The following is a 13,352-nucleotide window of genomic DNA, read 5'->3' as shown; positions in this document are numbered from 1 at the left end:
TTATTCACTAATTTTTAAAAAAAAAATCTTTTTGGGGGGGCGGGAGAGGGCTGGAAAGATGCAATTAGATCTGGGTGTTTGTCCCTTGCGCGCACACAAAAAAAAAAGTGACAACGTGGTTAATGTCTCTGCAGGTTGGTGTTGACATCGGGTATCTTATTGCCACAGTCCAAATAGAGTACTAATTACTGCGAATGATGTCACCGTAGGCAGAGGAATAATCCCATCATTTAATTAGTTGAATGATTTAAACAAAGATTTGCATAGATGCACTAATCAGTTGCCATGAATTACAGAGCAGCAGTTGCCAGCGAGGGGTAACAGATCATACAGTTGGAGGGGGAAAAAAATCTCATCTCCTTGAACATAATTAATTTAATTGTCCTCATTAGCTGTACCATTTGTTTTGATTTTATTTCTCCCTTTTCCCCACACAACTTCTCCCTCCCTCTCTTCTTCTCGGAGTGCATTGGCTGAGAGCGAGCGAGAGACACACTCACACTGCTGTATTTTCAGAGTGGTGTGGTAGCAGAAGTAGTCTATAAACACAGGGAAGTGCGTCTGCTCGCTGAGCGTATGGGTGCGTGCACGAGAAAGGCAGGTTTCTGGCGAGTCTTGCTTTTCTCTGTTTGCAGATCATATCAACAGAAGGGGCTTTTATTTATCTGCTGCCTCTGACTGTGCTTTTCGGGAGCTTGCTCAGGTTGGTTGTGGCTGAGTTTGGTCCCATCCCATTTAGCGAGAGGAGGGCAACAGAATCAGGAATACTCACAGGTACTGAAGTTATCTAAGTGTGCCCCCCACCCCCCCAAAGCGTGTGCATTTACTAGGTTGATTTGACTTTTTTTTTATTAGAACTGCTGGATTAATATGGGGGGAGGGGATGGTGGCAGAGTACTTCAATGCTTTTAAACCTTGGGGCTTGAAAGACTTCCATAATATGAGTGTCATTCAAATTTAGGGTATGTTGTAAGCTGACATCTTTCAAAGCTTTGAGGAAATCTAGTGTGGTGCTCCTAATAGCAGACAACAGAGAATCACTTTGAAGTCTGAAAACTGGCTTCACAAATTCTTAATCTGGTCTTTCTCCAAGTGCAGATGGCTTTTAAAGGAAGATGCTGTGGATTTTTTTTTTACTTTATTTACAGTAGACTAGGCTCAACATCTTTTATTATAGAAAGCCAAGAAGCGTTCAGTCACGGTTACAAAGCTCATTAGCGAGTATGCCATACCTATTTTATTTTATTTATTTATTTTTGGTCTGTCTGGCTTCTGGTCAAGTTGATTTAAACATTTGATTCTGTCCCTCCACCCTTTAAGCATAGAGTGAGATCGCGCATTAGATTCTGGGCTGGGCATCCCATACAGAGAGACGAGTTCACTGGGGGATTATCCTGAGACGTGGGCAGTCAGTTTAAACAATAATTTAAGGTGGCATATGCCAAGCGGTGCCCAATGTGAGTACTGGTAGATCGAGCCCCTTGGCAGGTCTGATTGGGAGTTTGGAGATATGCTTGAAAGTTAGGAACCAGCTGAGGAAGGAACTACAACACCGGAGTTCTCGGGCAGTTCTGAAAATCCCATTTTGGCAGCGCAGAGTTAGTGTTGAATGGGTTTTCACTTTCACCTTAAGGGTCTTTCCTGGGATTGATTAATAGCGCCAGAGATATGTGTCTCTTGCCTCCCCCCCCTCCCCCGCTTCTGTTTTGCCTGGGCAACTTTTTTGGGGGGTGGGGGGGGGGTGCACGCTCCCTCTCTTTCCTGAGTCTGTTTCTGGAGGGCTGATGCTGAATGGCTTCTGTAGAGGTCACTTTTTGTGTGTGAGGTTGTCCCTGGTGTTTGTGTCTAGCATATGCATGTGGTTTTGCTGACTGCACTCTCCGGCTTGTAAATTTTCACCATGGGAAATTACCAACAAAGCCCAATCTGTCTCCTGGCTGCTTTGCACTTTCCGAGGGCGGCTGTACTTGAGTGAGCTGCAGAACGGGAGGGGGGAGAAAGAGGAAGGGGGGGGGTGGTGGTGAGGGAAGAGAGGTAAATAGCCTTAAATCGGAAGGGAGCTGCTTTCTCTGTGGTCTTCCACGAGAGCTGCTTGGGCTCTGCTGGCTCAGTAATAACCGAGTGACCTTTTCTTTTGCTGTATTATGTCTGGCTGGTAAGGGATTGCATTTTGCAGCTGATAAAGCCCGGACTTCATTCAACGCGGCTCCTCACACGCTGCTTTTAGGTAAGTTGTCTTCAGCCAGGACGGCGAGAGACAGCCTTGGATTGCAAGATACTAAAAGGAGGACACCTGTAGCTCGGATGCGGTCAACACAATTACTTGGCGGATCCTTGAGGACCTCATTATTTTAAACTTAAAAGAATAGCGAGCTCTCTTCTCCCCCTCCCCCCCCAATCTCTCCCGCTCATCCCTATATTTTTCCCCCCAAACAATGCTTCTTTTTGACCTTTCCCAAGGAGAAAAGCTACAAAGCAGCCACTGTGCTTATTGAACTGCCTCCCCCTGTATCGCTTAATTGAGAAGGTAAGTGAGGCGACTGTATACACAAGCTTTGGGTCATTTATGTGTGTGCGCATCTCTCTCTCCCCTAATGAGTCATAAACTGGGGCTGCAACACGCACAGACTCATTCGTCTCTGCACTGCAACTTTCACTCAAGCTGCAGCTCTGCCGAGACTGTTTTGTTTAAATCATGTGAGGCTTCATTATTTTAATGATGAGACATGAAATACATGCAATCGGAGGATGCTGAGCGAGACCCGCGCAGCTGAATGGCTGGAGAAACAGCAGTCAAAGTTAACAATGAAACTGCAGCAATTTCCTTCCAGAGCGTCTCGAAATGTAGTCTCAATGATCAGGGGAGCAGGTGGACGGTTCCCCCCCCCCTGCTTTAATCCCAGCCCCTCCCTTTAGAACAGTTTAATTTGTAACTGGCTCTGTTATTATTTTGAACCCTTGAGATGGGGTCCAGCAATTAGCACTCCTCCATTGCCACAAATGGATGTTTGTTTTTTTGCTTGCTTGTTAAGGCAAAGCAAATGGGGTGAAAGGAGGGAATAGTGAAATGCCAAATACACAGGGGGTAATACACTGCATCAGCCTGCTTCCCAGTATATTTTTACATGAGGTATGTATGGAGTGAGGGGGGGGAGAAAGGGTAGCCAGATTGGTGTTATGAAATACTAGATCTATTTATGATCTTTTTCATATTGAACATGATATGGTAGGCTAACGCTGCATGTGACAGTTTAATCAAATCCATTTGTTACCACGAAGCTAAAAGAGACCGCTGGGATTATAGGATTACGGGCAGAGTTAGGGAAGCATGTGGTTTTGTCATTCGCCATCATTTTGCACACTGCTACATTGCAAGTGGCTGGCTTGTGTTTGTTCCACCAGTCCCCTAACCTCCACCTTCCCCCCCCCACCCCCACCCCAGTCTCCAAAGTGCCTGCACAATAGCCCAGCTTCGGCTGTCTGGTGTGTGTCTGGCTGCAGCGCATAAGGCTCCTAGTTTGACCCAAACTGGGGAAACACTTGCTACTTTGGCTGGGATTTGGTGCTCAGTGAAAAGGCGCTATCTAGGCACTCTTAAGTCAACTCATGCAGAAAAAGGAGAAAAGTTTTGGTAAGGTTTCGATCTCGTGTCTTAGTTTGTATTTAGCAGCAACGGTGCGCACTCTGGGAGTGTTGAAAAGGCTGATTTCTCTTTCTAAATATGTTGCTGTAGCGTGTGTGTGTTCTAAAGAGATCTGAAATATTGCTTCCTTGAACAGTTTTGTAGTACTGCTGCTTAAGCCAATTAATCTTGCTAGGTGCAACAAATATTGTACATTCTCTTGCAACCCCTTGCCCCATCCCTGTGTGGCTTGAAAAGGAATTAGCACAAAAGGCTTGAGCGTCTAATTCCAAAAGGGATCCTTTGTTGTAGAGTGTATGTATGTTTCTTATTTTTTTTTATTTTGCATGTGAGCTGCATCAAAATTGAACTCAGTCTTGCAAATCTCTTGTTGGCCTTTGCCAAGCACTAGCACTTTGCTGCCATGGTAACTGTAATTAAACTGATAAGAGTGGAAAAATGTCAGTATCTCTGAGCCTTGCAGCTGTATTGGAGAAAAAGGGAATCAAATTGGTTCCCAGCATCATTGCTCCAAAAAAAAAAAGGGGGGGGGAGGCTGTAGGGGTAGGAACACAGTTAAGAAGCAGTTCCAGTCCCTGAGATCAGGGGGACATCTATTTGCATTGTTGTCCCTCAGGGGGCTACAGCCTGCTGGGATGCTCTGGGCCAATGAAGAGAGAGAAACAACCTTTTAGGCCCAATCTAGCTTTCAAAAGGGGAGGGGGGAATCTTTTGTTTGGTGTCTCCTGGCAATCGAAAGGCCATGTTGGCCAAATTTTTTAATCTGTGTCAGTGCTCCCAGCTGTGGGCTGAGTTCCTATTTTAGCATCCATCTAACCTCCCCTTCTCTTCTACCCACTTCCCCCCTCCCAGCATTCACCCCCCCCCCAAATCTGATTCATACATGTCTTTAGAAGCGCGAGTGAAGTTTTGTTGTTTACTATAGCAAAATTAGCTCAAAAGTACACAAAAGAATCCACATTCACAGTACTCAAAAACCTTACTTTTTTCATTTAAAAAAAAAAAAAACCCTGGGTGTTATGGAGTTGCGGTTACTTTGTTGTGTTAACTACAGAAGCTGAGACTGTGCGGATGAATGGCACAGAACAAGAGAGCATAATGGAAGCAATCAACCGTTAGGCTGGTTCACAATGCAATCCAGGCAATTAAAAGCTCACCAGAGTTTAAATGAAATGGTTCTACTTATTTTCTGCGCACCACACTGCACAGGCTATTATTTGTCTCTCTTTTTAATTATGATTTCCCTTAACCTGTCAAATAACTCGGAATAGCAGGGTCTCGGAGGCAATAAGAACTTTCCACAGAACAATTCACATGCCAATCTCAAACTAGTTATGACTCCTCATGTGCTGTAAGCAAGTTATGAAATGTATCTCAGTTTATGAACACTTAACTTCTTTTAACACTAGTGTATCTTCTTTTCTCCTGAATGGTTGGGAGAGAAGCCGTTGGCTGCTTTGTAAGTGTGTGACTACAAGCATCTGGGGCATCTGAAAAGCAGGGGAGCTGGAACAATTTGAATAGTGGGGGTGCTAAGCCATTGAACCAAACTGTAAACCCTGTATATGACGGAAACCTGGTCAAGCTAGGGGGTGTGGCAGCTACCCTGAAAAATGTTTTGGGTTTCCCCCTCCCCAGAATCTTTAATTCTTTTGTTGGTTTTGTGTATTTTGTTTGAAAATTCTTTAATTTTAAAATTACTTAAGTTATCCAAACTAGCCTTTTTAAAACACAGGCAAAACTTGGCCCTTTGTGAGGTATAGCCCGTTGATATTGGTAGGAGCTGTGCCTAGCCAAGGGCAAAATGTAGCCCTAAGTGTTCTAATGAACCAGTGCAGAATAAGCACGGAAAAGTCAGATGCTTAGCCTCTGACTGATACTTTTACTTTAAGACTAAATATCAACTCTTAGGGAAGAACAGTATGTTCTGTCCAGCACCTTCCACAATGTGGGCACCGATCTTCATTGCAAATATTAAGTCTGCATTGCAAATACTCTAGCGTACACCAAATACTTGTTTCCCTCAAATTGAGGAAGAGGGTGAGTAATGGTTATACAGTTGGAGTGAGAATTGATTTATTTATCTATTCTTTGCTGTATACTCTATTTTCAGGAGCCTATTTTCCCCCCGTTTCCACTCTTCTCCTCCTTTTTGTGGAGTTCATATCCACAAATTGACAGCCATTTCAATATACATTCCAAATAAAAAGAATGGGAATGAGTCATTTTGAAGGATTTGGTTATGGCAGACCAGGGTAAAGTCCAGGAATTGGTAAATCAGAAGATAGAAATCGTCTCTTACCTTTCCCCAGGAGTTCAAAGGGTAGAATATGGTGTCTAGGAAATTTCTTCAACCTACAAAGCTGTGCTATCTGCCATGACTTAAAATAAATAAATAAATAATCCTTGATAGTATACCGGACTACTAAGAAATGTTAATTTGAGAGTGGCAAACTGGAGTCAATAATTGTGATCAGTCTAGACTATAGATCTGTGATAGATAATGGGTAGTGCTGTGTAGGGAAACCTTGGTTTTAATTTTACAGATCAGGTGCTCAACTCACTGAGCTGAGTGTGGTTTGGAAAGGCTGATCACAGTAGCTTGTGCCCTAGAACTAGCGGAAGTAATGTACACCCCTCAGCAACAACCAGTCAAACAGAGTGTTTGGGTGGTGACTGTATCCACAGGGAGTCCTGCGGTTCTTCCTTAGAACAGAAGGATCCAGACAGTGGTCCAGGGCGAGCTGGCTGACCGTAAGATGCTGGCACTCTTTATTTCAGACTAATATATTTTTGGATATCTTTTAATTTAATTGATCACTTTCCATGTAAGCAATTGCTGTAGTTGCCATAGGGATCGTACGGGATCCTTAATGGGTGAGAGCTTATCCATGAGACCATCTATGTTAATGTGACCCACACAACAGGAAAAAAAAATGGAAACTCTGCCCTAGAAATGAGGGGACAGAAATTGTCCAGGGTTTAGAAAGAGGAGGGGGGAGTATCCTAAGAGTCTACCAAGCACTGCCAATACCTTCCCCCCCCCCTCTCTCTCTCCCGGGGGGTGGGGGGGTGACAGACAGGTCAGGCCCTAAGGAGCACTTTTAGAGAGAAATTACTAAAATGCTTGAAATTTATTTCCAAGTAATGTTAAACATCAGTTGCATTGGATGAATTTTCGCCAAAAGGGATGAGGCTTCAATCTAATGCAGCTGTTGTGAAAAATCTCTCCTTCCCCCAATGGACCCTACAAGTGTTGTCCTCATGAGAAGATAGATCTTGCGAGTTGGATGCATCTGAGCCACCTTTACTTCAGCCCCAAGAAAACAGGTGGGGTCAGTGGGTTGGGGCATGAGGACGCTCTCCCAAATCACTGAGGCAGAGACATGAGAAGGGAGCTGTGAATACAGTTAAAAATCTTGATGTAGCCTTTGACCATGTCCTTACTTTTGCATCACATTTTCTATGTACTCCTCCAGTTGGAAGACACTGCAGGCCACACCTTTATTTATAACACGATGACCTCAGACAAGCCTTTGGGGAATCATGAGGTTTGGTTATTTTAATGCTCTCAGATTTTTGAGCCTTGCATCGGTTCTTGCAGCTTGTTCACTTCAGACTGCAAAAGGACATTTGCTCACTGGTTTGATCAATTAGGAGCAGAGACTGCCAGCCTGGATTTTCTACCATGGTTACCTATCAAGTGAAAATTTTTACATTTAAGATATATATTTTAAAGCCCTTAGCTATCTTAGCTCCTTATTTAACCTGGATTCCCTCAAGCTAAAGTTTCAAGTCCTCTACAGTCCTTCATCCTTCTGAACTTTTTAAACCAAATTCCAAGTAATTTAGGCTTCTTGTTCGTCAGTCTCTTTTCATTGGTTTATATTGTGTATGTGGTTTGGAGACTGCCTTGTGCAAAGCCATGAATGGCACCAATATTTAACAAATGCTTATTTCGGAGGAAACGTTAAATGCTGAGGTTTCTCTTTACTCTGAGTGGGTATTAAATATCCAGTGGGATTTTTCCATAAGGTATTTTCTGCAGTGTTCTTGACACAAGTTCTTCAAAGGTGTTCTGTGTGCTGTCTGACTGCTGCCTTTACCCACCATTCATGGCTATATTTAAGTGGTGCTCTATGCATGCTGCTTGTGGGTGGAGGAGCAGGGTGTAAGGTGCCATAGACAGTGCTTAAGGCACTGGCCTATGACATGAGTGATCTGAATTTTTTTTTTTGTGGCTCTGCTGCTGTGGGCTTCCCATGTGACCTTGGGAAAGTCACTTAATCTGTGCCTCAGTTCCCCATATGTAAAATGGGGATTATGTCCATATACCTACTGGGAGCCATGAAGATCAATTAATTGAGAGATGCTACAGTGCTGGGGGGAGGCGCAATACACAGAGACAGAAAAATAAAATTGTTCAGTATTTATGAGCTGTTGACATCTCAAATTAGCACTGTTGTATTTTGGGTTGCTTTGTGTTACATACTAAGTACTTTCCATGTAATGAAATGTTAATCTAACAAATGACTAATAGATGGCAGGGGAATGGGGGCATGCCACAGTGTGAGTGGGGATTAGTGTTCTAACTTCAGTGACCACAGAGCTTCTGAGGTAAAACTTAAAACTTACTCCCTCTGGCCCCCCCAAAAAGCCTCTTAATGGGATCTAGAATCTGTGCAGACTGCAGTAACCGTATGTTCTCCTTGCAACTACACTTAAAGACCACTTGGAATCTACAGCTGGCGCAGAATGCAGCAGCTTGTCTTAGCGGTGACAGCCATAAAGGTATCTTATAACAGTGTTTCAAAGTCTACACTGGCTTCCTGTTGGCTTGTGTTAGCTTAACCTGAGCTAGGTAAGAGATTATAGCTACCTCAGACTGCTTCTGCTGCCTGGTATGTTACCACAACAATTGAGATAATCTGATAAGCAAAATTTTGCAGTCCCCATCTTTTATAGCAGTATGAGGTAGGGTATCCTTGGTGAAGAGTCCATAACTCTGGATGCTGCTTTCCTTCATTGCTCTCACAGAGTCCACATCTGACCTTCAAGGCATGGAGCAGAGCCCTACTATTTTCCCAACCTCTGCCTGAGGAGAGAGAGCAATGAGTGTGCGTAATAACACTTGTTTCTGGGTTGGGGTTTCATTATATTGCTCGGATCCTTCACATTTGGCTGTGAGAAACTGATTGTAATATTTATAATTGGGTGCACTCTTATTAAAAATACATAAACTTATAGGCTTGGCTTGAAACACTGGAAAAAATATAGTAGAGTGTGTGTGTGTGTGTGTGTGGTGCATGCTCTCTCTTGCTCTTTCTCTGCCTGCCTGCTGTAAGGCAAGGAGCAATAACGTAGCCCTGTTAGACGTTTAAAATGGGAGGACTTTGAGATGCTGGGGGCAGGGGAGAGAAATACTTGGATTTTAAAGGACAAGTCTGATAACTATGCCAATCTGGGGTGGGGATTCAAACTAGTAACCTAGAGACATTCATTTTCAAGATCTTCGGGGGCAGATGTGTTTTTACCCTGAGCACTGTTAAAACTAGTGCAGTCGGTCCTACTCCTGATTGTGTCCTTGGTGATACAGCAACTAAGGCCTTATCTACACTATGGGGGGAGATCGATCTAAGTTACGTAACTTTAGCTACATGAATAACATAGCTGAAGTTGATGTACTGAGCTCTACTTACTGCGGGGTCCACACTATGCTATGTCAACAGGAGATGCTCTCCCGTTGACTCCCCTTGCGCTTCTCATTCAGGTGCAGTACAGGAGTCAATGGGACAGTGATCTGCGGTCGATTGTAGCGGGTCTTCAGTAGATTGACTACTAAATTGACTGCTGATGCATCTATCGCCGCACATTGATCCCCCAATAAGTGTAGACAAGCCCATAGTATCATTTCCAGTTCTCATAGCCATCTATTCCCCCTCCTTACAAGTAGATGTCAGCCATCCAACATCTCATAAGTGGCATTCACTGTTTTATCTAAAGCTATAATATTTCCATTTACTTCTCTTCAGGAATGTTTGTTATAGCAGGTGTTTAGTTCGTAAAATGGTCTTGTTCTATAGCACTGTGTACTGGCCAGAGCTGGGGAATCGGGAGAAGTGGATTCTGTTGATCTGCTTGCCAGTGAATCACTGACCTTGTGCAGGTCATTTTGAGGCTAATAAAGCTTTGATGCTATTTAGTCTGGATGAAAAGTGCTCACAGAGGAAAAAATTCTCAGCACCTCCTAATTTTCACTAGCTGGCACTTTCTTTAGGTGCCTAAATGGGAACTGAGCACCCAGAAATCTGGCCCCAAATGTTGAGCACTCTTGAAAAAACTAGACTTGTACCTCCCTAATTACTTCAGTTTTCCCACCTATAAAATTGGGAGCACTCGTGCTCCATATTTGTGAATCATTTGGATGTGTCTAGTACTAAGTATTATCAAATTCAGGATTTTTTTTTTTGGCTTCTGATTCAGCTCTTCCTCAGATTTGTTCAAATTTCTGGCCATTATAAAAATGTCAAAATTCTATTAATTGATTTTTTTAACCCATTATATAGCAATTTTTGCCAAGTGACTGAGAAGGCGGGGATGTTAGGGAGAAGGTAAGGAACCTAGACGAGATCTGCACTAACCATTTAGATTAAAGGAATATTAATGCTATTGTCAATGTGATATTAACTATTTAGATCGTGTGCTTCATCTAAAGAGCTGTCTCTTTACGCATTAGGAAGAAAAATTCACATCTGTGAAGGGGAGACAGTTGTTGATCTCATTCTTCTGTCTCATTTGTTTTATTTCAGGTATACAAATGCTCTCAGTCCAGCCAGACACCAAGCCGAAAGGTTGTGCTGGCTGCAACCGTAAGATCAAGGACAGGTATCTTCTAAAAGCCCTGGACAAATATTGGCATGAGGACTGCCTGAAGTGTGCTTGCTGTGACTGTCGTTTGGGGGAGGTGGGCTCCACCTTGTACACCAAAGCCAACCTTATCCTTTGTCGCAGAGACTACCTGAGGTAGGAGGGAGTTGTTATGGTTGTCTAGAATGTAAGCATTGTAGTCCTGTTCAATCTTTCTTACACAGAGAGAGACCTTGGAACAATAAACACCTGACTGCTATAAAATCTTCGCCCAGTACTATATTTTAAGTACTGCACAGATAAAACAAATGCCATGATAGAGAAAATACTTCGACTTGAAGTAACCCACTGCGTACCTTCTTAAAGTATAGTGTTCAGTGTAAAATGTATAGCTGTCAGCCTGACAACACTGGAGTCTGAAGCCTTCTATTTAGAGGAGAGTGTAAGCATTGTAGCTTTCTCACTCTGCGGTTCTTCTGCCCTTAACTTGGAGGAATCCTTTCTACCTCTTATAACAAAAGTGCAGAGATCTACATCTGTAAAGCGCACTAATATGTTGCAGATTAATTGGTCCACTTAGACCATGCTGGTGTGTTTTAAAGTAGTGCTGTTTAAAACAGTGCTACGTTGACATGCACTAGGGACCCTTAAGTGCACCCCAGCAAAGTCTACGCGGACCCATTAATGTACAATATGTTAAGTGCGTGTTAGAACTCTCACCCTTGTAAAACCCATTACCCCACTCTGCAGAAAAGACCTAAAATAGATTAGGTAGTATGTCTAAAATGGCCGTATACCCCAGAAAAATGTAGCAACACAAATTAATGTGAAATATTGTAATGGTGATGACTGGTACTCAACTGGCTGGCCTCATTACATCTCCCTGCCTTAATGATGATCCAATTGTGGGAGGAGAACACAGGTGTGAGCTCTGTGCTGCTGTGTGCATTCAGTTATGCACTCTCTGACCTGCGATACAAATTGAGGCGCTTCAAACGCAGTCTTGTGTAATGTGGTGTGGTTTTCCTTGTGAAGCCCACCATTACAGGTTTGAGAACACGGAACTGAATGCAAGGTAGTCTAGCACAGGTGCGGCGGAGCTCAGCATAGAGTTTGGACCCTGAGATTCTTGTGGTGAGGGTGCCAGTGAAGTACCTAGTGAGGTCTTATTCTAACAAATTGGTACAGTTGCTTGAAAAGGCTGGAAACCATATCTAAAGGAATTAATATACAACTGTCAGTCATATGCTCATGGCCGTGGTCTCAAAATGCAGAAAAACAGCTTCTTTCCTGGTGACAATCTAGCTTCTCCTGATTTTTTCAAACTAATTTTTAAGACAGACCCCCCCCCATTTCAAATGATTATGCAGTAGTGAAAAAAGTCACATGGAAAAAGCCACGATGAAGTTACAGGTTTATCGGTGTCTTTGTATTTGCTGTCAGTGAGTTAAGCAAATTTGGGATCTTGAAATAAAGATGTGTTCCCTGTGCCTCTCAAATCAACAGCAAAAAATGATCAAGACTGTTCTGTTTTGTGGTGCAGACTAGAACCTTGTGGTGCAGACTTGTTCTATGGCTGCTTGGGCTCTGCACGGCTAGCTCGAGTGAAAACTTGGTTTGCCAGTAGATTGAGCTTGAAGATCATTTGACCTAATATGCCAGTAGGAAGGGACCCCATTTCTACATAGTCATTTGTCTGAATATAACCACACTTGAAACCTGCGTGTAAGTCAGTTTATCATCTATACACAGTATTTGCTTTTCTGATTAGTGTAACTACAACCAACAGGGGAGATAAATTGTGTTACTGTCAGGTTTAAATATTTCATCTGGCTGTGGATTCATTAAAATCTAGTCATGGTGCTTATTCTGTAGTGATATTTGCGAGTGCATAGACTCAAACTTTGTATTTACACTAAACTTCAAACTGATGCACTTAAGGTAATTGCAGATAGTCGTATTCCTCATTGCCTTATTATTTACTTATGCAGTGAACCTGTACAAGTAATCTTCATTATAATGCTAATGAAGAAGCTAGTTGTTCTCTAGCATTATAGGCAAATAGTTTACAAAAATATGAAAACTTATTTGATATGAATATGAAGAATAAATTACTTTGTACTAATGAACAGATTAGGGTTAGATTACAGCTTCAAACGATCCTCTTACAATCTTTTTTATTTTAACTGTAAACAGAGTTGTGGTCAGTTACATATAAAATTGTAGTAGCTTCCTATTAATTTATGTGGTGCCCTCTAGAGGATATGTGACTTCAATGATACTAGAAGAGTAAAATAGTTTAACAATTTCTCTTTCTGTTCATTGTTTTTCAGTAAGACATCCATTCCAGAAATTCTATAAGCAATAATGGAGCCACTCTGTATGTTTTACATGGTTCGATTATCAAACTGGGGGAAGGAGGTTGTTTGCAGGGAGGCTTCCTGTCTTTCACCCTTCTTCAAATCTTGAGTGTACTCTGAAAAGTAGTAGTTTCTCAGTATCAGCACCTTGATATCATTGTGATTGGCACTATATAACCTCCTCCTAAGCAGGGGACGTCTCTGTAGTAAGATGTAACAAGCTATGTCCCAGAGGGTTCATTGGTGGCCTCATCCTTAAACATGAGTTGTCCCAGTGACTTCAGAGGGACAATTCATATCAATTAGAGGGGCAGTTGGGGTGGGTGCTGCAGGAATGAGCCCTATTCTGTTAACCAGGAAGTAAATTTTCTTGTATAAATTTTCTTGTATAAAGAAAGGGCTCAGTATTAGAAATAACTTTCCATGAAAATGAGATGCAGAATATAGTTTCCCTGCAGGCTTCTGTCTCCTGCTCACACACT

At 42.6% G+C, this 13,352-nt stretch overlaps 1 protein-coding gene across 15 annotated transcripts in view; it reads left to right on the top strand.

The window, feature by feature from the left end:
* LMO3 (LIM domain only 3) overlaps nt 1-13,352 on the top strand; it is a 187,626-nt gene that overhangs the window by 110,709 nt on the left and 63,565 nt on the right. For 10 of the 15 annotated variants that reach the window (XM_045027425.1, XM_045027606.1, XM_045026696.1 and 7 more), the window contains one exon: nt 10,453-10,666. In XM_045027425.1, coding sequence (XP_044883360.1) covers nt 10,461-10,666 — 206 coding nt within the window. In that variant the 5' untranslated portion in view covers nt 10,453-10,460. Of the gene's footprint in view, nt 1-639; nt 775-2,088; nt 2,228-2,460; nt 2,528-3,106; nt 3,131-3,532; nt 3,632-10,452; nt 10,667-13,352 lie in introns of those variants that run through there. The other 5 variants (XM_045027518.1, XM_045027346.1, XM_045027866.1 and 2 more) reach the window with 5 other exon arrangements.

The sequence above is a fragment of the Mauremys mutica genome, chromosome 1 (assembly GCF_020497125.1).
Source record: "Mauremys mutica isolate MM-2020 ecotype Southern chromosome 1, ASM2049712v1, whole genome shotgun sequence".
In the NCBI taxonomy this organism is placed as follows: domain Eukaryota; kingdom Metazoa; phylum Chordata; order Testudines; family Geoemydidae; genus Mauremys; species Mauremys mutica.
The sequence above is the reverse complement of the archived record's forward strand: the minus strand, read 5'-3'. Positions and strand labels throughout refer to the sequence as shown.